At 46.4% G+C, this 23,414-nt stretch overlaps 1 protein-coding gene across 3 annotated transcripts in view; it reads left to right on the forward strand.

The window, feature by feature from the left end:
• LYN (LYN proto-oncogene, Src family tyrosine kinase) overlaps positions 1-17,373 on the forward strand; it is a 109,594-nt gene extending 92,221 nt beyond the window's left edge. For all 3 annotated transcript variants that reach the window (XM_061172233.1, XM_061172234.1, XM_061172232.1), the window contains 3 exons: positions 5,012-5,165; positions 7,594-7,725; positions 16,031-17,373. In XM_061172233.1, coding sequence (XP_061028216.1) covers positions 5,012-5,165; positions 7,594-7,725; positions 16,031-16,233 — 489 coding nt within the window. In that variant the 3' untranslated portion in view covers positions 16,234-17,373. The remainder of the gene's footprint in view (positions 1-5,011; positions 5,166-7,593; positions 7,726-16,030) is intronic.
• Positions 17,374-23,414: the final 6,041 nt, after the last annotated feature.

Consider the following 23,414-nt stretch of genomic DNA (forward strand, 5'->3'; position numbering starts at 1 on the left):
TCCCTTAGTTACAAGAAAAACAGAGGCTCAGGACGCACATTCTGAGCTGCTGATGTACTAGGACTAGCCCGCACCCCCGTTATCTGGCCCGCCACCGCCCCAGCTTCAGCATGGCACCCCCATCTCCCCGCCTGGGCTCTTCCCTGCTGGCTCTGCCCATCTTGGTCCTTCTTTTTCTTCAGCTGAGTTGTTGGGGAATTCCTTTCCCCAGCATTAGGAGGACAACAGTCCATCTACTCGTGATGTTGAAACCAAGATTTCATTCCAATCTGTCTAGAACTTTAAATCCTAAAATAGCTGAAGTTGAAAAGCATTGAATCTAACGCAGTTCTTCTCCAAGTTCAGTGTGCATGCAGATCACCCAGAGAGCTTGTTAAAATCCGGGTTCTGATCGAATAAATCAGGGTCAGAATCAAGCTCCCAGAAGATGATAAGGGACAAGGGCCATTCTCCACCCAGACTGCAGGTCACAACCACCTAGGGAGGCCTCACCCCTAGAGATGCATGTTTAGGTGGTTTAGGATGAGACCCGGGTTAATATAAGATGCCCGGTACACAGCCAGAGTTAAGAAATACTGGTGTAAGGGTTTAAACTTCATTTAACGGCTAAATGCACAGAAGGGAAATTGAAGTCACTTCCAAACCATTGCCCTAACCTGTGGTGTGACCCTAGGAAAGTAATTTCCTTTCAGCCCCACCAAATTTCCAAAGGGAAAGACATTTATTGCTTTTTTTTGCAATATATAGGGCTATTTGAATGAAAGAATATTTTCCTGCTTAATTTTAGCCTGGTTATTTTCATTCTGACAGAGCCTTAACCTCATTCAAGCCAAGAATAGATCATCATCCATCTTATTTCTCTTTTGAGTCATAGGGCAAAATGGGCTTTATACCTTCTTTGCTCAGTTTAGCTTCTTCTAGACCAAGAATTCAAAATGGGGCAAGTTGCCCCCAAGGGAGTGAACATTGGTTCTTGGCAGATGGGAAAATCTTAGGTATTACGATAGTTTGTGGCCCTCCAGAGCGCAGACCTACCTGACAAAATCTTATTTCTTTGTATTTAATTTAAATTTTTTAATTTAATTAAAAATTTCTCCTTAGGAGATGATAATGGAAAAAAGTTGAGAAACCCTGTTCTAGACAAAGACAACCCAAACCAAGCTTGTATGTCCTTCCTGAGATGGGTATCCTGAGCTCTGCCTGGGGAAGGTTTGTGGTAGCTTTTCTGAGAGGTGAAATTTGGGCTTAACAACAATGAATTCCAGGAGGAAACTTCAAAAGCATTTTCCTCTCTTCTCAGTTAAATAGTATTCTCTTGATGAAAAATTTGATTTCCAGAAGCATCTAGTTATGAGCTCTCTTGCTGATGGAACATTCTGGAATGTGATCTGGTGGTCAGACACTCCTGGGTGTCAGTCCTGGCTCTCTCCTTCCCTCCTGGCTTTCAGCAGGTTCTTGTACCTCTTTAAGCTTCATTTGCATGTGTACAATGGAAATAAAACTTACCGGATAGATTTGTTATTCAGATGAAACGTGAATTGGGTGTAATGGATGTAAAACAGTATCTGGTACATAAAAAGTGCTCCAGTAGTGGTGGGAGAAGTAGTGGTTATTAATGTCTAACTATCCATCTATATATCTACCTACCTACCTATCAATCAGCCACCTACCTACTTATCAATCAGCCACCTACCTACTACCATCATCATCTAACTAGAATATCTGTGGGCACAAAGCAATCTCCTGAATCAGACTGTGTCCTCACCAAACCTGAGCGACTCCACATAACTCCTTCACAGATCAGCCTTTCTGAGCTAATGGGATTAACGGATATACACTACTATATATAAAGTAGATAAACAACAAGGACCGACTGTAGAACACAGGGAGCTATACTCAGTATCTTGTAATAACCTGTGATGGAAAAGAACCTGAAAAAGAATACAGATATACCTATGTATAACTGAATCACTTTGCTCTACACCTGAAACATTGTAAGTCAACTATAATTTAGTTAAAAAGAAAGTAGGAGGCGAGCGCTCCCCTCTCCCCGGGTCCCCGAGGATGGCTGAGCCTGGGGGGGCTGCATTTATGCAACAGCTCTTTCTGCAGTGCTGACAACGGTTAGACTAAGTGACCTGGAGGAGCAAGGACATATTCGTGCAAGCAAAGCTGATCCTAGATTCCATTAGCCAAAGTGGTCTCTGATTTCTTCCTGCTGTTGCGAAATAGAGAAATAGAGTTGGATTTACTTTAGCCAAAGTAAATACAACAACCAAAAAAAAAAAAAAAAAAGATTCAGGTTTTAAAAAGAAAGAAAGAAACCAAGAAAGAAAAATACATATAGACCAGGGAAATAATACTTTTTATATAAGAAGAGAATTGTAGTCTTTTTTGACCTCAAAACCAGCCCTATCCGAAAGCTTTTATTTTGCTCTCATATCTATTGTTTATTCCACTTGGCAAGCGCTGTTGTTTCGAAACTTGGTCTTGGTGAACGCTATTATTATTGTTTGGAATATGAGCCCCTTAAAGCACTCTGACGTGGAAAAGAAAGCCAAACTAAGCTGGGCTTGCTGCAAGTCTGTTATTATTTCAGAGAATCATGTTAAAAAATGCATTCGGGTTTGTGTAAATGCAGAACTCGGCTGAGTGTGATAAAAGCCTTACCCACAAGTTCCCAGGACACTTTTATTTATTTATTTTTTATTTATTTATTTATGGCTGCGTTGGGTCTTCGTTGCTGGGCGCGGGCTTTCTCTAGTTGCGGCGAGCGGGGGGTACTCTTCGTTGCGGTGCGCGGGCTTCTCATTGCGGCGGCTTCTCTTGCTGCGGAGCACGGGCTCCTGGCGTGCGGGCTCAGTAGTTGCGGCATGTGGCCATGTTGGGATCGCGGTCAGCTTCGGCTCTTCCCGGTCCCTGGCCCGGTTTGTCTAGAATCATTGGGATGTTACATACGGGCTCCAGAACAGGAGTGTGCCCTAAGGGGTTTACATTCCTGCGATGCCCAGGTAAACAGGTGAGGAGCAGGGGGCCCTGGGACACACACACTGGAGGAGAAGGAGGGTCAGGGAAGGCCTTTCAGCAGAAGGGCCGTCTCCCCTGAGACCTGCGGGATGAACTGCCCCGCGACAGGGGCTGCAGGAGCCAGGATCCTGGAGGGAGGCCGTGGTGGGAGGTGGAGTATGATGGACCAGTCACCCAGGGCCTTGGAAGCAGCGCTAAGGGGTTCAGATGTTGTCTGGAGGCTAGTTTTATGCAGTGAGTGACCTGGGTGGACTTGCCCAAAGGATTAAAGTATTCCTGTCGAGGGATGCTGTGTGAGGCTGGCCCAGCCGTCCAGGCAGGGGCTGGACCCCGAGTCCACTCAGCAGGTGTCACGTGGCCTGGGTCTTCTCCACTCTACCGGCCCAGCCTGCGCACCACACACGTTATTCTTGGTCATAGTCAAGGTGTACGTTATCAAATTGTCGTTTCTACTAAAGAAGATGCTCAGACTTCCTCTATTCTTTCGGATTTATGATTTTATCTGTTCAAGACTCTTTGCGGCGAGTCACAGGCAAGCCCCTGGGCTGCCAGGATTTCGGGACTGAGCTGGTGTATTCTGATTATTATACGGCAGATTTTCTGGCCACAGAAATAGCATCTGGCAAATCCCTGCAGCAGAGAGCAAACAACATAGCATCCTGGTAATATTAAAAACCCAGCACATTTACCAAAGAACTTCCTTCGGCTCTGAGAAGAGGGGAGTGACATGGCTGAAGCTTCCAGTAGATACAAGTGAGAACAGAAAAGATGTAAGGTGGCTTCTCCCTGGTGGTGTTTGCTGTCTGCATGGCAGGACAGCAGTAAGCACCTTAAACAGCATCAAAATAATGGAAAGCTATGGTCAGTAGGTGCAAATGGTTTTTGTACAAATTGACCATTGATGATGGGTGTAGAGTGAAATGATCCAAGAGGAGTTCAGTGAAGGCCCTCTGGCCAGAGGAAGCCTAGTGATTGGCCGAGAGGGGAAGCAAGGCGTTCCAGGTGGAGGTCAGGAGAAGCATCCCCCGTAGTAAGGAGCTAAAAAGCTTTTGCTAAAGCCACAGGGCCTGGCTGAAATGGCGGCGTTTTCCTGAGCCAGGAGGATGCTGTTGAGGATGGGGTGTGGCAGTACTCAGGTCCTCCATGCTGAGCCGCCTGGATTCAAGGTAGAGTCCGCAGAATGTATTCATTCCTGTGTGACACAATCCTAATTAGTTTTCCCTCTAACTGCTCACCAGACACAGCTACTTGGTTCCTCCCTCCTTCCCTCCTTCCCTTTCTTCCTTCCTTCCTTCCTTCCTACCTTTCCTCCTTCCTTCTTGATTCTTATCTTTATAATTTGGTAATGTGTTCCTTAATAATCCTATTTTGATTCCTTAAAAACCCGATTTCCTAGGAAGCGATGAGTAGCAGTTTCACCTCCCCTGTTTTATCATTTTGTCCTTGCTTCTCTCCTGCTGTCAGCTTTCTGTCTGGGTGACTCTTTCTCTCATCCTGGAGGGACTGTGCAGAGAGAGCTTAGAGCCCGGGTCCTGTGGGCAGTCGACTGACCTGACAGCAAGGATGCTGCTGACCAGGGACAGCCTGTTCTTGACACCCCAATAATGTATTTGTGTTAGCACGGCACTTCCCTGGTTCTCTTTCCTCGTTTGAAAAACTGGGATACAAACATCTGTGTATCTACATGCAGGAATTTAGTAGGATCTGAAAAAAAGTCTCCATGCATTAAAAAAAAAGGCTGAGACATATAGCTATTTAAATAACCACGTTGAGAGTGATTACCATCGTTGGAGGTTTGGGGGCAGCTATTTCAGAAAGGACTCAAAATGGCGATTGTAATTTACCCACTGTTTTAAAAATGTGAACGATCAGAATATCGTACATGAAAGGATTCCAGGAGCTCAGAAGTTTTCTGGTTTTCCTCCATATGTCCCTATAGGGGCCTAAATGGCACATCTAAAGGAGAGCCTTTTTCTGTTTCCAGATCGCGGAGGGAATGGCGTACATTGAGAGGAAGAACTACATCCACAGGGACCTACGAGCCGCTAACGTCCTGGTCTCCGAGTCCCTCATGTGCAAAATCGCAGATTTTGGCCTTGCTCGAGTGATTGAGGATAACGAGTACACAGCCAGGGAAGGTACGTTCCCGGAACGATCTTGAGGTGTTTGGTTGTTGTTTAGTTTTATTCTGTTTTTGCCTGTTTTTAACAAAGCAGTTACAATAGGCATCATTAGAAAAAGAATTCATTTGGTACAATATTCAAAATGTAGCATAGTTGCTGTTTGCGGTTTATTCTAATAATTGTTCTGAAAAATTACTCTCTTGATTAGCTCTGCAAGATACTTTTATAAAATTTACAAATGCTGTCGTTTGTATTTCGATTAAGCAAGGCAAAACAAAATGAGATTTGACAGGATCATGATTCTTTGTTCATATTACTTGTTAGAGCTTTTCACCAGAACAGTGAAGTATACTTTCCTTAACTAGCGAGAAAATATTTGTAACAATAAGTCTATACTCTATATTCTGGCCTTTTAACTACAAATTAAAACGTGGAAATTATCACACACACAGAAGTAAATATAACACTACAAAAATACACTCCTTTATTTTCCCACCTTCCATATTATATATGTAAACCAAAAAACGCACAGAGTAAATCTCCGAGTCCCTGGCCTGTCATTCTGGGGCCAGCCCTGTCTAGGGCTGCACTGACCTCTCCTGTTGGAGATTCTTCTGTGTTGCTTATGATCTGAGGATTCTGATGGTCTCACTCGTGAAAGTTGAGTGAGTTTTTTTGCAGTGCTTTCTCTCTTCTGAAAGAGCCAAGCACTTTCTTGACATTCCTAAGAATTATTAAACAAGGATTATTTTAACTACATGTGTGTTATTTCTGGAAGGTACCCACAGAATTTATAGAGGTGACAAACAGATTGAAAACATCATTTTGATTTGTCTAGCATCTCCTGCATTCGTCCTACTTACGGTAGTTCTCCTGCCTCAAGTTTGCATTCTCTTAGGTGGATTATAATTTATCCTTGGCCTTAATTATCTTCAGCAAAATGGCAGGTCAAGCAAAATAGTCTGAGGAGAAGTAGCTAAAAGGTAGCGAGCATTTGCAGTGTGGCAGCGGCTATTCTAAGTGCTTTCCATACATCATCTCATTTATCTTTACAATAACCCTATGTGATAAGTAGTAGTATTGTTTCCACCTTCTAGATGAGAAAAAAGGAGAGGTTCAGAAGCTTCTGAGGCCCCATAGCAAGTGCTAGAGCCAGAACTCAAACCCAGGAGATGTGGCCTCAAAGTGCATGAGTCAGAATTTATTACATCGGTTTTGTAGAATTTGACAAGCCCAGAGTCTCACAGAAATAACTGTTCTCACGAGAAACAGGTGGCCTAATGCAGAGAGCTCGGGTTCTAGAAGGAAACAGTAGGTCAGGTCACCTCAGGGCAAAAGTAATGATATTTACCCTCACTGGTATTTCCTCTGTGCCAAGCATGCAGACCCACCCACTTAACCCTGGCGGCAACCGGGGAGGTTCTGCTGTTTACTCATTTCATGGATGGAAGTGCCAAGAAGGCACAAAAACAGTAAGTGTCTTGCCGGGGTCATACCTGGCTGGAAACAGCAGAACCGGGAGTCAAACCCCCCCAAGGCCATGCTGGACCCCAGGCTCCACCCAGCCACGCCCCACCCATAGGCCCCGCCCCTGGCTCTGCCCCAACCACAGCCCCGCCCTTCCTGGCCCCGCCCTGTGCGCTAGGTCTGGACTCCACAGAAAAGTCTAAAGCAAAGACCTTGTGAAGGCAAATGTATTTTAAAAATTCTATAGTAGTTGGTGGAAAGCCCTTGCCTTTCCAGGGTGTAGGAGCGCCCGAGTCCCTGCTTCCCTCGAGGTGACCCTGTGACTTCCCCGAGGCCAGGCTTGCCTCCCAATGTGACCCGGCGGCTAAGTCGACCTGAGCCTCACCAGCTTCTCGTGAGAAACCTAGTTTCATCGTCATCTCACTCTGAGCAGATCATCATCCTACGCAGTTCCTAGAAGAGTAGTAATGTTTGGTCCTATCAAATGAAAGCTTGGAGTAGCATCTAAAATCCCCGTTGGTACAGGCTTCAAGAGATTTATCCACAAGAATATACACATCGAGATACTTACATTCCATATAAACATGCTCTGGGTCATTAGAGAAAATTTGAACATGAAGGATACGCGCTCTAGAAGGCTGATGTCGAGGGCCAGATGTACAGGCTAAGAATAGATGCCCTTCCATTTGGTGTCATGTTCTCATGTTTCAAGTGTGCTAGTTGTGATTTCGCTAAGAGAATAACACAAGAAACTTTGCTTCTTAAGAGGGGAATGCCGCGAGGGAAACAGAGGGAGGCAAACATTCTTAGTATGACATTTTGTACCATCTCTATTTTCTACTGTGTGTATGTGTTAACCCGTTCAAAATAATTCATTAAAATTTTCCCCCCAAAGGAAAGTGTGAGGGTCACACGCTCATGACTCTTTTGTTTCAGCTCAGAGACCCAAGTAAAACACCTGCGTCTTCTGCCCTAGGTGCTAAGTTCCCCATTAAGTGGACAGCTCCAGAAGCAATCAACTTTGGATGTTTCACTATTAAGTCTGACGTGTGGTCCTTTGGAATTCTCCTGTACGAAATCGTCACCTATGGGAAAATTCCCTACCCAGGTATCAGTTACTTACCTATTTCCATTCACTTGGTATATATGAGAAAAAAGCCAAGTGGCACGAGTCATAAAAAGATAAACTTATATCCAAAAGTAAAGTAAGCTCATGGTGCTAGAACTTTATTTTGACTGTCGTTACTGGAAGGTGTCCTAAAATATGCTTAGAAACTTCTCTGCCTTCTTGCCTGATTGAGTGCATATTCTTTTGCTTCGCTAATTAATTCCACCACTTGCTGCCTAGAATGTGCCTGGCACCATCACAGGTATTGCTGATAGGGATGGATTAGAGGATTAGACACAGGTGCCCCTCCCAAGCAGTCCACCTGATGGAGGAGGTTACGGACACGGGGATGAGGGTTTTACAATTCTTTCTCGGTCAGTTTTGAAACAGAAGTTCATACAAGGTACTTTGGAGTCTCTGCCTCTTCCGGAAATAACCACCTCTGTGTGTGAGTGAAAGATTCTTCAGATCTTTGACTTATTGGACGTGGGGACATCGTTCAGTATTTCCAGATTCCTAACCTCCTCGGAGCCAGATTCTTCCGGCTCTCCCTTTTTCCAGGATCCACGCTGGAATGTGCAAGAAGAGGGATTTTTCCCCAAGCTGTCACATTCTTGTTAATGTTTGGCTTTTAACAAAATTAATGGATACGGCCAATTTAAAATTAAATCTTTAATGTTTAAGTCATTCCCTCATTCAAAAAATATCTGAGGGTGCCAGGCACTCACGAGGTGCCCGGATGGAGCAGCCCCAGCTTGTGCCCTTGAGAGCTAATACTTGAGTGGGGAGAGACTGATAACAATCACTAATAATAATCACTGGTAATAGGGCCGGTGCGTAGGATGGGAGGGGCGCCATGGAGGGGGCACGGTGGTGTAGGGATTGGGGGGTGGGGTAGGGTTGCGGGTTCTAAACAGTGATCCCGGCAGCAGCAGGGACTCGGTGACTTGACAGAAGGGCCTGGGTGGCCCACGGGGTCCCGAGCCGGGGCAGGAGGCGCGGAGCTGGGCTGGAGCGGATGCGAGCCTCAGGGGCCACGCAGGGGCTTCGGCTCTGACTCTAGGAGACCGGAAGCTTTGGGACAGAGCAGTCGCGTGGTCTTCACGCTCCCGATCACCCTCACTGCTCTCTGGGGTTGAGCCGTAGAGAAGCTGGGGCCTGGGGGGCCAGCCGGAGGGGAAGGCCTTCAGCGGTGCCTGCACAGTGGGCTGACCGTACCGTGAAACCCCTCTGGTGCCCACATTTCATATTCTGATGGCCGCTCTGTTCTAGACACTGAAGTTCATGAGTAACACCACTCCAAAAATATGGGGCCAGTATTTCTTGATCAGCCCGGATAGCTGACATTATATATCTATAACCTATAACCTATAGAGAAAGATTATACACTCAGACTATATATATATATATATGACATCTGATCAGATAAACATACAGCCTCACACATGTTGTGTGGCATGTACCGCATGCTCCACAGTGATGTGCACACAAGGCCCTGAGGCTCTGAGAAGGGGACTCGTGCCCAGAACTGCATCATGAGCTCCTGGCAGAGCTGCTGCGGAATCCCGGCCTCCTCACTCTGACCTGCTGTGCTCAATGCCCATGATTAGAAAATACTTGGGGTGAAAAACCATAAAAATTATAAAATAACCAGTAGAAAAGCAGTGAGAATCACACACACACACACACAAACCTGATAGGACCAACCAGAGAGCATCAGTTGGTCTATTCTGCAGTCTCTTGTCCTCTGATAGGACCAGGGATGTGTCATCCTTTCAGGAGCTCTGGGTTGATGAGGTTTCCCAGTCACAAGCGTTGTATGTTATGAGAGCCTCTAGCATTAGGACATGTGAACAGAGCGGACAGTCCTACTTACTTAACTATCAGAGGATTCGATTCACAGAGAGCATGGAAACTGGTGGACATAGACAATACATGGCCAGTTCCATCACTGTTATAAAACTGCTTACAACAGGCCCACTGACAATTAAGTTATCGGAGAATATTTTCTTTACCCGGAAAAGTGCTGGATATGTCTCTTTTTTGTGTGGTTTAGAAGCTATATGCCTAGCTTTGCAAAATGAAAAGGCACTAAGAGAAAGAAAAGGGGAATAAAAACAGAAAAGAAATAAGAAAGTCTCCTATAAAATTAACAGAGGAAAAAAAAATAGACTAAAAGGTGTAATATATCAAAATGTTACTATCCTTGAGCAATGAAATAACAGGTTACATTATTTTTTTCTTAATAAATTCCTGAAGTGGCTAACTTTTTACAAGTATGCTTTTATTAAATATTTTACTTCTTGTCTAAAAAATATATTTAAAAAATCAGGTAGTGCAAAAGGCTTCTGCTGAAAACTTGCCTCCGGGGTCTCACTCTTGCTGGCTCCTCAAAGGCATTGGCTTTCAGGAATCTTGGTTATTTATCCTAATATTTGCTGTTCATAGTTCTAAATATTATACTCAGACTGTTATTTCCTAAGTAAAGATTTTCCTCCATCTTAGTTATTATTAAATAAGAATATGGTCACATTGTTCTAAGTCCAAGAGGTACAAAGAGGTGTAAGGTGACAGGTGCGTCTGTCTGCAGCCACACAACCCCTGCCCCCAAGGCAGCCACTGTTCTCAATTTCTGGTGCATCCGTCAGAGGCATCCCAGGAATATCGAGGCATATATAACTAGAGCTGTACCAAATACACAGAGTGACTGGATGCCAAAACGGATAGCACCCACATAAAACAAACTCTGGGAATAGGAGAGTAAAATGTACAATGTTGTTAATAAACTTATCAAAATTCTAGTCGTCAAATACTAAGTGCTAGTGGAGCACTTACTAAATGCTAATACTAATGAAATGAGAGTGTCGTGTCCCATTTGCAGTCCTACTCGTTGAATAGACGCCTTGAGCTGCCACAGCCGACACCACGAACTTCTGTGCACATAGGATGTGATGCAGAAAAGGGCTCTTCCGCAACCTGCTTTTTAGGAAAGGGCTTTGCACCTATTCGTTGCATTTGGGGCAAATCTCAAAACTCCTTTGTCTTCGTTTACTGTTAGTCCATTTCAACCATATTTTATTGTTTATGTTTTTAAATGTGTAGCCCCTAGTTATGAATTTAAACGTGTAGCCCCTAGATTGTCTCGTGAAAATTGGAGGCATCAAAGTTAATATTCTTCTAGTTCGTACCTAGAAGATAGACTCCACTCCACACAGGGCTTCTTCTTGAGAGACTCGTGTCCTAAATATACTTAAATAGCTAACTAAGTACAATTACCAAATTCGTTTATGTTATGAACGCTACTCCGCCAAACGTTCTCGCCTAGAATTTTAAGCAGCTTCTTCCACTGACTTCAGCTTCTCGAGTGGCTGGCCTGAAGCCTGATGGCTTCTGTACCTATCTTCTCCCTAGGATCCCGCTTCCTCTATGGAAGAATTCAAGATCCTTCTTTGTCCCTGAGATTTATGGCCATGTACCTTGGTGTGACACTTCTGTCATTTTTATGTTACGCTGGGTACCTGTTTTGTTCTTTTGATTTGGAGACTTGTAGCCATAGATTTGGGGAAGTTTTCCTATATTGCTTCTTTGAAAATTCGCTCCTCGCCTCTTTCCAAATCCCTTGCTGGTAGGACAGTAGACCTCCTGGGGTGACCCTCAGAGCCCCCTGTCTACGCTTCTGTCCCTGTCGTCCTGTCCTCTGAGGCTTACCTGCTCCCCCTTGCTTCGGTGAGACGTCGTGTGGGAACCAGGGCCTCTGGACCACCGGGCTCGCTGTCAGCAACCTCCCCCGGCAGTATCTTCAGGTCTGCTCTCTGGGACTATTTAGTTCCTTCTGAAGAGGATCTTCCAGGCCCTGCTGGTGGGAGTACTGCCTGGCCATCAGCATTCCGGAGGTGCCCTGGGGAGCGGACTCAGTGTCTTTCTTCGCTGTTGTTGTGGGTTTTCTTATTGTGGTAAAAGGAACATAGAATAACGTTTACCATTGTAACCACTGCTAAGTGTACGGTTTAGTGGCCTCAAGTACATTCACAGTGCTGTGCAGCCATCACCGCTGTTCATTTCCAGAACTTTTCCATCTTCCCAAACTGATACTGTGGTCATTAGGGTCATCAGACACTAAGTCCCCGTCCCGCCTGCCCCCGCCAGCGCCTGGTCACCTCTGTTCTACTTTCCGTCTCTAGGCATTTCCCTGCTCTCGGCACTCCTGTGAGTGGAATCGTACAGTACGTGTCCTTTCGTGCCGGGCTCATTTCACTCAGCTTGGTGTCCTCAGCTTCAGCCAGGCTGTGGCCCGGGTCAGATGTGCCTCACTCTCCTTGCTCCGAGTTCTCTGCCCCCCTGCACCCCGTCCACTGGGCCTGGATCTTCTCTCCTTCCGTTTCTCCAGCGTTAACCTGGGCACCTGCCAGGCGGGTTCCAGGTCCAGTCCTGCCTGCAGCACCGACCTCAGCCCGGGAGTGCCCCGTCCCAAGACGTGGTGACCAGACATCCACTGTTGACTCCTCTCTGGCAGGCGCCAGGGTCACGTTCCTCCTCTGGGCTCAGACCAGGTCTGCCTCTGGCTGACAGGTGTCTCCTATTACATCAGAGACGCCGTTTTTCTCTTTCTTGTTCTCTTTTTGTTTGGGGATGAATTAAAGGGAAAAAGGGAGGTGGGGCAAAAAGATCCTTACTTCACTATCTTCTTTTTTTTGATTGGAGTTTATTTATTTATTTATTTATTTATTTTTGGCTGTGTTGGGTCTTCGTTTCTGTGCGAGGGCGTTCTCTAGTTGCGGCGAGCGGGGGCCACTCTTCATCGCGGTGCGCGGGCCTCTCACTATCGTGGCCTCTCTTGTTGTGGAGCACAGGCTCCAGACGCGCAGGCTCAGTAGTTGTGGCTCACGGGCCTAGTTGCTCCGCGGCACGTGGGATCTTCCCAGACCACGGCTCGAACCCGTGTCCCCTGCATTGGCAGGCAGATTCTCAACCACTGCGCCACCAGGGAAGCCCTTACTTCACTATCTTAAAAGCAAAACTGTAGTCATATTTGTATAGGAATTTTCTAAAGAAACCAGAGGGGACCTTTGTGGTTGGGGGTTTGTTTTGCTTTGCTCTTATAAAGAGAAAGGAGGTTTGAAAAAGACGAAGCTTTCGGAAGCATCGTGTCTTTTCTGGCTGCTTCTTGCCAGGTATATCTAGCATCTTAAGCTGTATGTGAACCAGAATCAGGAAACTCATCCTGCTGCAAATGCTCCATCACAAGCAGTGCTCAGAAAAAAATAATTTGCCCTTTTGGAAGTCCCACTGGGCGGGAGACTGCGGTCCCGGGCTGGCTGTACTTCCTTTGCTCACACATACAGGCTCGCTCTGTCGTTAAAGATGGTCCTGGTTCCTGGAGCGCCTGGGCTTCTGTCTCCTGTCGCTAACCCCCATCCCTTTGCTCATCTCTGCTGTACTGCCTTCTTCTCCCTCCGTTGCTCCTTCACCAACTTTTAGTCTCTGCCAATTCCTACCGACTCCAGATGTCACCTCCTGCCCACCCCCCAGCTCCGTGTCCTGAGCTGGCTTCCCCACTGGGCTGTGTGCCATTTGAGGACAGGGCTCTGTCTTAGTCATCTTTGTATCTCTCAGAGCTTAGTGCCAGCTCATGACCCGTAGGAAGTACTCACTACACGCTTGTCGAAAGGAGAGAGGATGGAATATGAAGTTGCTTGCCTTTAAAGATCACCAGCCAATGGGTGTTTGCTTTCTTCAACCTAGCAACAGACCAGCACTGGGTTTAATCTTAGGGTTCAGTCAAGGTCTCTCTCCTCTCTTTCTTTCTTCCATCAGACTTGTCAGTTGATAGCCGTATTTTGTTGGTAGATTTACTTGTACATAAAAAGACAGACTTCAGATTTCCTTCTTTTTATTCCTCTATCAAGTCAAATTCCCCAGGCAGGCTGGAGCATGCCTGGCCTTTGTCTGCATCATTGAGAGTTCTTCGGAGTTAGGAGAACATATAAGAACAAGGAAGAAAAAAATCTGCAGTGCAACAGCGTGGGCCCTAGAAAGGTTTATTTATCTTCTGTGGGCACGTTCTGACCTTTTATGCAACTGGGGCTTCTCCAGGAAGGAGGTGAAAGAGATATTCCTACCCAGCCTTGCAGGTCCAGCTGCTGTTTCCTTTATCCTGGATATTAATCCTCCTGCCAGGATCCCAGAACTTTCCCCAACGCCCATGTAGAAGTAAACACAGATATTTCTTCAGAAATTTATCCAAGTGAGCTTGGCTAGTTACAGAAGCCAGAGCAATGCTGAAGCCACATAATTTATGGAGACCAGAACCCCAATTAAAGAAAGTGATGCAAATCAGCCCCTTGGCTTCAAGCAATGAGAAGCAAATGAAGTGTTCCAGTTAGAACATTCCCGTTACACAAATATTTGAAGATGATGTTTCAGAAGTAGACTTGAGCAAAATTAATTCACCATGTAAACAACTTTCAAGAGATCTTAACAGTTATAAGGTTGGCTTGGATCTTTCCATTTCAAAAACAAGGGCTCTTCCAAGACAGAAATAATCGTGTCTTTTTTCAGGGGTTTAAATCCAGGCAGGGCCCTTCAGTCACTGTGTCCTTAGAAGAAGAAAGGTTAGTTAAGGGCAAAGGAGTTCAGAGGTCGCTGATTATGACCCACGGTAAGAAATAGACAGAAACCCGCTCCATATATAAAACAAAAGTTTCACAAAACCACACTAACTTTTGCCATGTACAGCGCACTCTGATCTTTTCTATTTTACTGTTATATTGGTAATTTATATTTTAAAATACTGGTAGCTCCCCAAAAATCAATTTATTGATCCCAAATGGGTGGTGACCCACAATTTGAAAAACACGGATTTGAGAATAAATTCAAAAGAAGGTTCTGTTTCCAATCAAGTCAAAGACGTTTCCCCTAAAGTGTCTAGTTATCTTTTAGGATCTTTCCCGTGACCACTAGTGGTAAAACCTCTGGCTATGGAAAGGAGATAACTATGGAAAGGAAATGGTTGGGATGAATGGAGTTCCCCGTGTGCCAGATATTATATGTCTTCTATGCATGAAAATATTCCGCATGAGTTGCAGCCCCTCACTAGAGGAGCTCATGTCCCTACAGAATAAGGCAGCCACAAAATAGGCAAAACATCCAGACGTGGGTAAGTCCTGCTAAAACTGCTAGGTGGGTGTGAGTCGATACCCCATTTTAGCACTGGAGGAAAATGTTAGTAAAGTGACCTTTTTTTCCTTAAAGCTATTCTCAGTATCAAAGATGGACAGTTCAGCATCTGAACTACCCTGAGATATGTGACCATAGTAAACGCCATCCTCCACGGTCAGCTCTCTTGCAGAGCCCTGTAGGAATAGCGGGCAGCCTAGTTCCCTCGCCGGCTGTTGAGATGTGCTCTTTCCCGCAGCCTGGCGGACTCTGCCTCTTCCTGTACTGAAGGCCGGGACCATCTGAGGAGTGGGCATTAAACAGTTGGCCCGGCTGACTTAAGGATCCTGACTTCTTTAAGTACACTTAGGATGAAAAGCTAATTTTGAAAAAGTATTGGTATGAGATACTATACGGGAAAATGATTTTTTTGGTATTACAGGTAGAAGCTGGAAAAAAAATACCACAAAAGAAAGTGAGATTAAGTGTTAAGATTGGGCTTGTTCATTCACAAGGTCTGTCAAGTCCAGTGTCCTTTTGTCATTAGAACCCACTTTGTCTTCCATTTACCACGTTTGCCTGTTTTCACTTTGGCAACTGAATGCTGCCTTGATCTCCTTCATACTAACATTGATTTCATCGCTTACAGAAATTTCCTTAGCCTCTGTACCACTTTTCAGAGCTGCCAGCACAAAATACCACAAACTGAGCGGCTCAAACAACAGAAACTTATTTTCTCCTGGTTCTGGAGGCCGCAAGTCCAAGATCAAGGTGTCGGCAGGCTTGCTTTCTCTCGAGGCTTGTCCTTGGCTTGAGACGGCCGTCTTCTCCATGTGTCTCCCCCGACCTTTCCTAATCTCCTCTTCTTATAAGGACACCAGTCAGAGGCAGTTAGGGACCACCCTAAAGGGTTCATTTTGACTTGGTCACCCCTTTAAAGGCCTTCTCTCTAAATGCAGTCACAGTCTGAGGTCCTGGGGGCTAGGAGTGCAACATAGGAGTTTGCAGGGGAGGGCACGGCGGGAACACAGCTCAGCCCATGGCAGCCTCCGAGGCTTTGCTTCAACCACTGATGCAGGAGGTGGGCACCCCTGCAGTGCGTGAACCTGGGTCAGGCTTCTAAATGGTACCTGTGGTTTCTCGGCCTCAGGGAGAACTAACGCCGACGTGATGACCGCCCTGTCTCAGGGCTACAGGATGCCCCGCATGGAGAACTGCCCGGACGAGCTCTACGACATCATGAAAATGTGCTGGAAAGAAAAGGCCGAGGAGAGGCCCACGTTCGACTACCTGCAGAGCGTCCTGGACGACTTCTACACGGCCACGGAGGGCCAGTACCAGCAGCAGCCTTAGGGCGCAGGGGACTCAGGCCACTCACGGGACGGCTGCCTTCCTAAAAGGAAAACGTAACAATCCCTGCTCACTAGTTATTTCCTGGGCTGGGGTCACCGGCCACCCCTGCTTCCCACACACGAGGCTAACACTCAGGAACAACACCCCCCATGGGAAAGGATTCTGCTCTCAAGGGCCACTGCCCACCAGTGCGTGGCCTGGCCTGCTCCCCGTGGGCAGTCCGGCCTCGCTAGACCAACATCTGGACACGGGCTTCTGAGAAGAAAACACCTGTCCCACCAAAAGTGCACCCATATCGGCCTCATGTTTACAAGGGGATGTGTGACTCAGAGGTTCAGAGGCCGTTTCAGTAAATCCCAGACAGGAGCACAGCTAAACTCATTTATAAAAGTAAAATAACCATATGCCTTTCGTGACGCTTCTTTGTATTTTCTCTATGCTTTAGCTTCTTTGTTTAAAAAAAAAAAAATTTACTAATCCAACCTGTTAGATTTTGCAGGTGAAGTCAGAAGCTTCAGTGTCGTTCCCAGATTTCAGTGATCTCCCACCCCCTGAAATCTGAGACTGTTCAATGTTTCCTTTGGTGGAGACCGCTCAGAACCCCAGCTGGGAAGAGGGGAGTCTCTTTCCTTGAAAGTGTCACCTGCAAGCAGACAGGGCAGCCGCGTTAAGCGACATGGACCGCCCCCAGCAGCAGGGGTTTGCCCAGACCACCCTGGAAAGGAGCTTTAGAAACTGCTCTGCTATAAGAAGGAATACTTTTTAACGGTTCAGCTTTTCAATTCCACAATTTCCTGTATCCAGACTTTATTGGACAATGTAGTTTGGAAGAACAATAAGATTCTGATCTCTGCAGAAACTTCTAGGGCCTTACAAAACATCAGAATTTTCTTCATTGCTTCAAATGATTTTGAACATTGTTTTAATGATCAAGTATTCATTTTAGTCATACTCTAGAAAGTAAAAATGCCATATTTGGGGGCTATTTTTGTGATTCAGCAATCTTTTCTAAATTGTGTAAGGTCTGTGTGAGACTATTTATATGAAGATATGATGGAAAATAAATGAGTCAGGAGGCTCAAGTGAGCCACTGGAGCAAGAGAGACAAGAGGTTTTGTTTATTAAATTTTTCTACTGTAAGCTTTGAATGGAAAATGCTATATCACATCACATTTCACTTATGCTGTTGTGTATATACCCAATATTTCAATTTTTGATTTTATTTTAATACACCCGGCCCAGTAACATGAAGCTTTTCACTGGTGTTTAACATTTCCGACTGTCATCAATATAAAAATGAGTACCAGTTGGTGGGGGTGGGATGAGAGGTGATTCCATTAGATACATCCTTTAAAAAATTGTGTACAAGTTCTACCTCCATCCTTTGAGTGTTTTCAGATTGGAGAACTGAGGAATTGCTGGGCTGGACACCTGATTATCCCTTTATGGGGGCCCAACAGGATTTGTTTTCAAACAGGCTCAGCAAGCACCATTACAATTTCACTTTGTTTGTGTTGCCTAGATGTTGGGTGCCTGGGGAAAGGGATGGAATATTTTGCTTTCCCTAAATTTTAACTTCTTTTCCTGTGTGATCTTTTTTTTTTTTTTTTTTTAAAAAAGGTCCTTTCTAAAACAGTCTAAAATTCTCAGTTCACAAGAGCCATCTTCGCAAAGGTGAACTATTATTATCTAATGCCTGCACAGCTGGTCACCTGATTCGCCACGGTGCATCTTCTACAAACTCCCACCTGTTCACGCTTTATTTCACAATCACACACGTGACCCAACGTGGAGAGAAAGTGTAAGGAATCCCTAAAGCAAAAAGAAGTCTCTAAGAAATTACTAAATTCATCTTCACCGTGTTTTTCTCCTCTCAATTCTGCTTCCTTTGGCCATTTTACTTTCCACTGTCCCCCTCGGTCAAGTCTGTGCTCCTTTGCTCCCAGCATCTCCTCCGCCACCTCGGGCCTCCTGGCTTACTCTCAGCCCGTGCCCATACACAGGGTGCTCGGGGGACAGCACGCACCGTTAGGGTTCCTGGCAGGCAGACTCAGGGGCTGGGTAGGTGTTTGTTTAATCTCGGTGTGCAGAGGCGTGCAGGCTGGCTTACATCTTCACGTCCCAGGTCACTGAGAACTTGAAAAACGGAATCCTCACCCCCACCCCAAGACCGTGACTCTGTTGTTCTGCCCTGGGGGAGCGGGGAGGGGATGTGTCAGTGTACTTGAAAAGCTTCCCAGTGAACTTAAGGTGAGTATAATGCATGCCCAGGCTTGAGAGCCGCCCCCCAGCTTTGACCCATATTGCGAAGTGGTCTGCTCAAAAGAAGACCTTCTCTTTCCCCAGGTAGTTCAGTTTCCCTGAGGAGGATGTAGTCAAAAAGGAGGAATAAGGAGGAGGAAATGTGCCTTTTTCCTTCCTTAGGTACGGAAAGCTCACAGAACCTAAAGTAAAGCGCGTAGGCCTGACACATGTCCCGAGGAGGAGGGGACACTTGGTACTTCTGTAGCCCCTCCAAGAAGGCCTCCCGAGGTGCTGTCAGAATCCCACTGGGAAAGCACGTTCAGGCCTTCTTTTAGGGGACACACTATGTACACCACAGATGCCTTGACTCCTGTCCCAAGAGTGTAGAAGGGGGTCAATTAAAGGAGGGGCCATATTTACTTGCTTACACAGTGGGAAAGATCAAGGGCACTGAAACATAAGTATAAGCTCATTTCTCATTTTGCCTGTGGTGAAGGCTTTCCCTTTGCTCAAACAAACTACATCTTGGGCAGTAGCTGCTGAAAGGTACTCAGTAGCAAAACACCAGCATCTGACAAGCTTCACTGAATTAAAACAATTGCTCAGCCCCCCACCCTTATGATTTTAACTGCCACGTTCCACACCCAAGCTTCCTGTGTTCTCTGCCCAGACCATCTCTCAGATGAGCTCACACCACCCACCTTTCCTCTTCTGCTGGTTGAATGAGACTTCAGTTCTCTATCTCTACACTTTGACTACCTGAGGAACTGAGGACACCTTGCCATTCTTCCTGATGGGAATGATGACTATAAATACACAAAGATACCCATACACCCACCATTCTCTCCTTGTTCTCTTCTGTGCTTTGGCACTTAAAAAAATTACCTTGATCTCACACAATCACTCCTGAAGTTCTGGATGGTACTATCACTATTGCATGGCTGAGAAATCAGAGGCATTCAGGGCCACAAAAGGAATAGATTGGCTTCTCTTCATGTTTTCTTGCAAAATAAAACAAGTGAAATACCTTTACAGTGGAATATTCCTGACTCAGTTGGATATTCTAAGTGGGCAAAGGAATTACTTTAAAGATGCCCCACTGGAGTCCACACAGATGTGAGAGGAAATTTCTTCTAAAAATTTTAATTTGGGGATAAAAGTCATGCAATAATTTAACTCACCATTCACACTTTTTAAAAAGACAATTTACAGAGACTATGCTTTTGAATAAAATGCTTTGATAACATTTGTGCTCCATTTCGTATCATGAAGCTGTATTAAACTGATAAAATTTTATCCCAGAAAGTTCTAATATGATAAATGTGTAGGAGGAAAGCCTTCCAATTTAATTTCCTGTGTTCTTAAGAATCTAAATACTTTGAGTAGGAGCAAGTGCCAAAAATGTCCCAAGGCTCCCAAGATGGTCACCGAGTGATAGTGAATATTTCCCTTAAATCTGGAAATGATGGGGGCAGTCCTGGTGGCCTCCATCTCTAGGCCGTTGGAGAGATTTGTCAGATATAATCTGGATTGGCCAATGTGCAATGTTAATACAGAACTTCTAGAACCAAAGGTGGCTTTATTTACAGCACCAAAATTCAATGCCGTGTCACAAAGCAAGAAAACAATCTGTGAATTTTTTTAAATTACACTTATGCTGGGGCTCAGACAAGTCCTTAAGCCCTCATCTGCTACCCTCAGGGTCAGATGTGTTTTTGATTTAAGGTTTGTTTTTTGTTTTTGTTTTTATTTAAAAGGGTAATACAATGAATATGCTGAATATTTGGTGGCAAACCCTCAGTGAACACTAGAGAAGAAACCATTAATCAAATAAAACATTTCTGCAGAAAAAAATGCCTGAATTCATAGGAAGTGGGATGAATATAGCCTATAAATAGCTCTGGATCAGGTTTTACCACCAAATGAATTCTTTAAAAACTTGGTTTGGAGTATTTTGGGCTTTTGTGGCGAAGGGGACGGGCCAGAGGGCTTGAAGGGCAGGCAGGACCTTTCAGTGTCAGTGGTGAGTCCAGTTCAAACAGACGACATGGGGGCTGTGGTTACTCAAAACTCATTTGACGCAGCCATGTTCCAGGATGCAAAGTATTTATGCATCTCTTTGAAACAACATAGTCATTAAAATACTCTCTGATCAAATGCACTTCAGGGAGGTCTGAGACTTTGCAGTTCAAGTGAGGAGAGATGTCTAGTGGTTTTAGTTGCCCACAGAGCTGCCAGTGAGCAGTGGTTGCTGAAATAAAGAGTGCAGTAGCTGGCAAAGGACCACGAACAAAAAGAGATGCTCTTTCACGAAAGTGAGACCATGCGGGAGCGTTCCATTCAACTCTGAGCACTAGATGGCGGACTCCCAAATCTAAGTGCCCTGAGAGAGTCTCTCTGATGTGGGCAAGAGGGTACATGTGACAGAACTGGGAGCACATCAGACACGGAAGCCTTCAGACTGTCGGTGGGAGCCAGAGCCCAGATGTTTTGATGGGAGAGATAAATCACTTTAAAACAATTGCCCTGTCAAAGGATTATCTTTTGAATCCTTCTCTGTAAGACATTTTTTCCCCAAAGCGGATCATCACTCCTAATCTCTTTTTTGCCCATGTACTTAGTTTTAAAGCAGGTTTTCCATGGGTTAATAGTGGTCATTCAATACAGTGCTTTGCTGAACACGGTCCTGAACACAGTCTCAGATGGCCGGCTTTAAGCGGGCAAGTGCAGTGATGACAGCGCAAGTGCAAGAAAACTATTATAAGGAAAAAAATAGGTACAGAAGGTGAAGAAGATCATTCTGAGGAGAGACCGCAGGGCTGGTTACAAGAACAGGCATGGAGATAAAGCAAAAAGGCTTCATAAAGAAGTGACATTCTGGATTGGCTCTGAAGAGGGACCGAGCGCCGGCAGCAGCAGAAGAGGCTGCAGCGAGGGGGGAGGTGGGGCAGGGACGTCGGGGGGCTTCAAGGACAGAGCCCCCCAGACGGGTGGACCTTGGGCGTGATTCTCAAACTTGAGAGTGTCTCAGAATCACCTCCTTATCACAAATCCCTGCCTCCTCATCCCCCGCTGAGTTTCTGGTTCTGGGCTGGAGGTCTGGGGAGGGGCCCGAGAACGGCAGCTGATACGCCTGGTCCTGGGCCACCTTCGCTCTGCAGGGGGGGCAGCACAGTCAACGGGGATGAGGCCCCATGAGGAGAGAAGGTGGAGGCCCAGGTCAGCCATGCGGGCAGCACTATGCATTTGGGAGCCTGGGGGCGGGGCGGTGGCCCAGCTCAGAGCTGATGCCCGTGGCCGGTGCCCGTGGCCGATGCCCGTGGACGGCGGGGCCACACCACCTGCCTCCTGGCCCAGCTCTGCTCCCTGAGCTCAGCTCCCAAATAGGTGTAAGATTAGAACTCACTTCATGTGGTTGCTACAAGGAATGAATGCAGTAACATCTCATTATGACTCAGGCACACAATTAAGTCAATGTGTTCGTGAAATAAAGACGTGATGAAGTCCAGTCGGCCAGCAGTGTGAGGGATGGATGGGCAGGAAAGCCCACGGGGAGGCAGTTACGGCAGGAAAGTGGAGAAAGGCTAAGCTCCCAGACTCTCCAGGGCTGCTCTGGAGGACCCTGTGGACGCAGACCACCGCCCTGACCCTTGCCCGGCACCCAGAGATTGGGTTTCTCTAGATTGGGTGGGTTTTTTTTAATTTTTAGCAACCTCCCCCATCTGTGATATTGATTTAAATATTCAAATTATAACCCCGAGAAACTCAACTAGGGAATTAGATTTGGGGGTTGGCAACAGTTATGGGTTGACTTGTGTCATCCCAGAATGGTATGTTGAAGTCGCAACCTCCAGGACCTCAGAATGGGACCTTGTTTGGAAACAGCGTCATTACAGATGTAATCAGTTAAGCTTAGATGGTGTCCCGGGTAGGCCCCTAATACCAGACCATCGTGGGAGGAAACAGAGCACACGCAGAGGGAAGGCCGTGTGAAGACACCCGGGAACACGGCATCTGCAAGCCAAGGAGAGGCTGCACAGAGCTTTCCTCATGGCCTCAGAAGGTCCTCCTGGTGCCCTGGGAGGAGACAGCATCGCCCAGAGCTGTCTGCCCTGGTCACCTGCTGATACCAGAAGCTGTGCCCTGGTCACCTCTGGGGATGCTCCTGCCCCGGCCTGGAATCTTCTGGGACCTCTATCAAAGCCAGTGGGTAGTTTGCCAGGGCTGCTGTAACAAGCACCACACACGGGCAGCTTAAACAACAGTCATTCACTTCTCATAGTTCTGGAGGCTGGGAGTCCAAGATCAAGGTGTTGGCAGGGTGGGCTCCTCCTGAGCCCTCTCTCCTGGGCTGGCAGACGGCCGCCTTCTCCCTGTGTCCTCACTTCGTCTTCCCTCCGTGCACATGTGTCCTAATCACCTCTCCTTATAAGGACAACAGTCACATCAGATGAGGACCCACCCTCACAGACTCATTTTAACTTCGTTACCTCTGTAAAGACCCCATCTCCAAACACACTCTGAGTTACTGAGGGTTAGGACTTCACCGTATGAAATTTCGGGGGACACAAATCAGCCATAACACCCAGTCTTGGGAACTAGAGAACATGAGCTAGAAAGGTGAACAGATGACATCCAGCTGCACCCAGCGCGGGGGCCAGTTATGAACCAGGCTTCCCTGGGACACGTCAAAGCCGGCTCACCACTCGGGCCCTTCCTGCAGCTGCCAAGGGGCCGAGGACCCCGCACAGCCTGGCCTGGCGGCTGGCACCGCCCATCCAACCTAACCCAGGACGCCCAAACCTCTCAGAGCCTCGGCCCTCCCCAGTCCTACCCTGCCGTGAGCACGGGGCTACGGAGGCGAGTGCATCCCGGTCCCCAGTGGGCTGTGTGCTGGGGTCAGCGGGAAGGGCTGTCACCAGAATCACTGCACAGAC

Source organism: Eubalaena glacialis, chromosome 17 (assembly GCF_028564815.1).
Source record: "Eubalaena glacialis isolate mEubGla1 chromosome 17, mEubGla1.1.hap2.+ XY, whole genome shotgun sequence".
NCBI lineage: Eukaryota > Metazoa > Chordata > Mammalia > Artiodactyla > Balaenidae > Eubalaena > Eubalaena glacialis.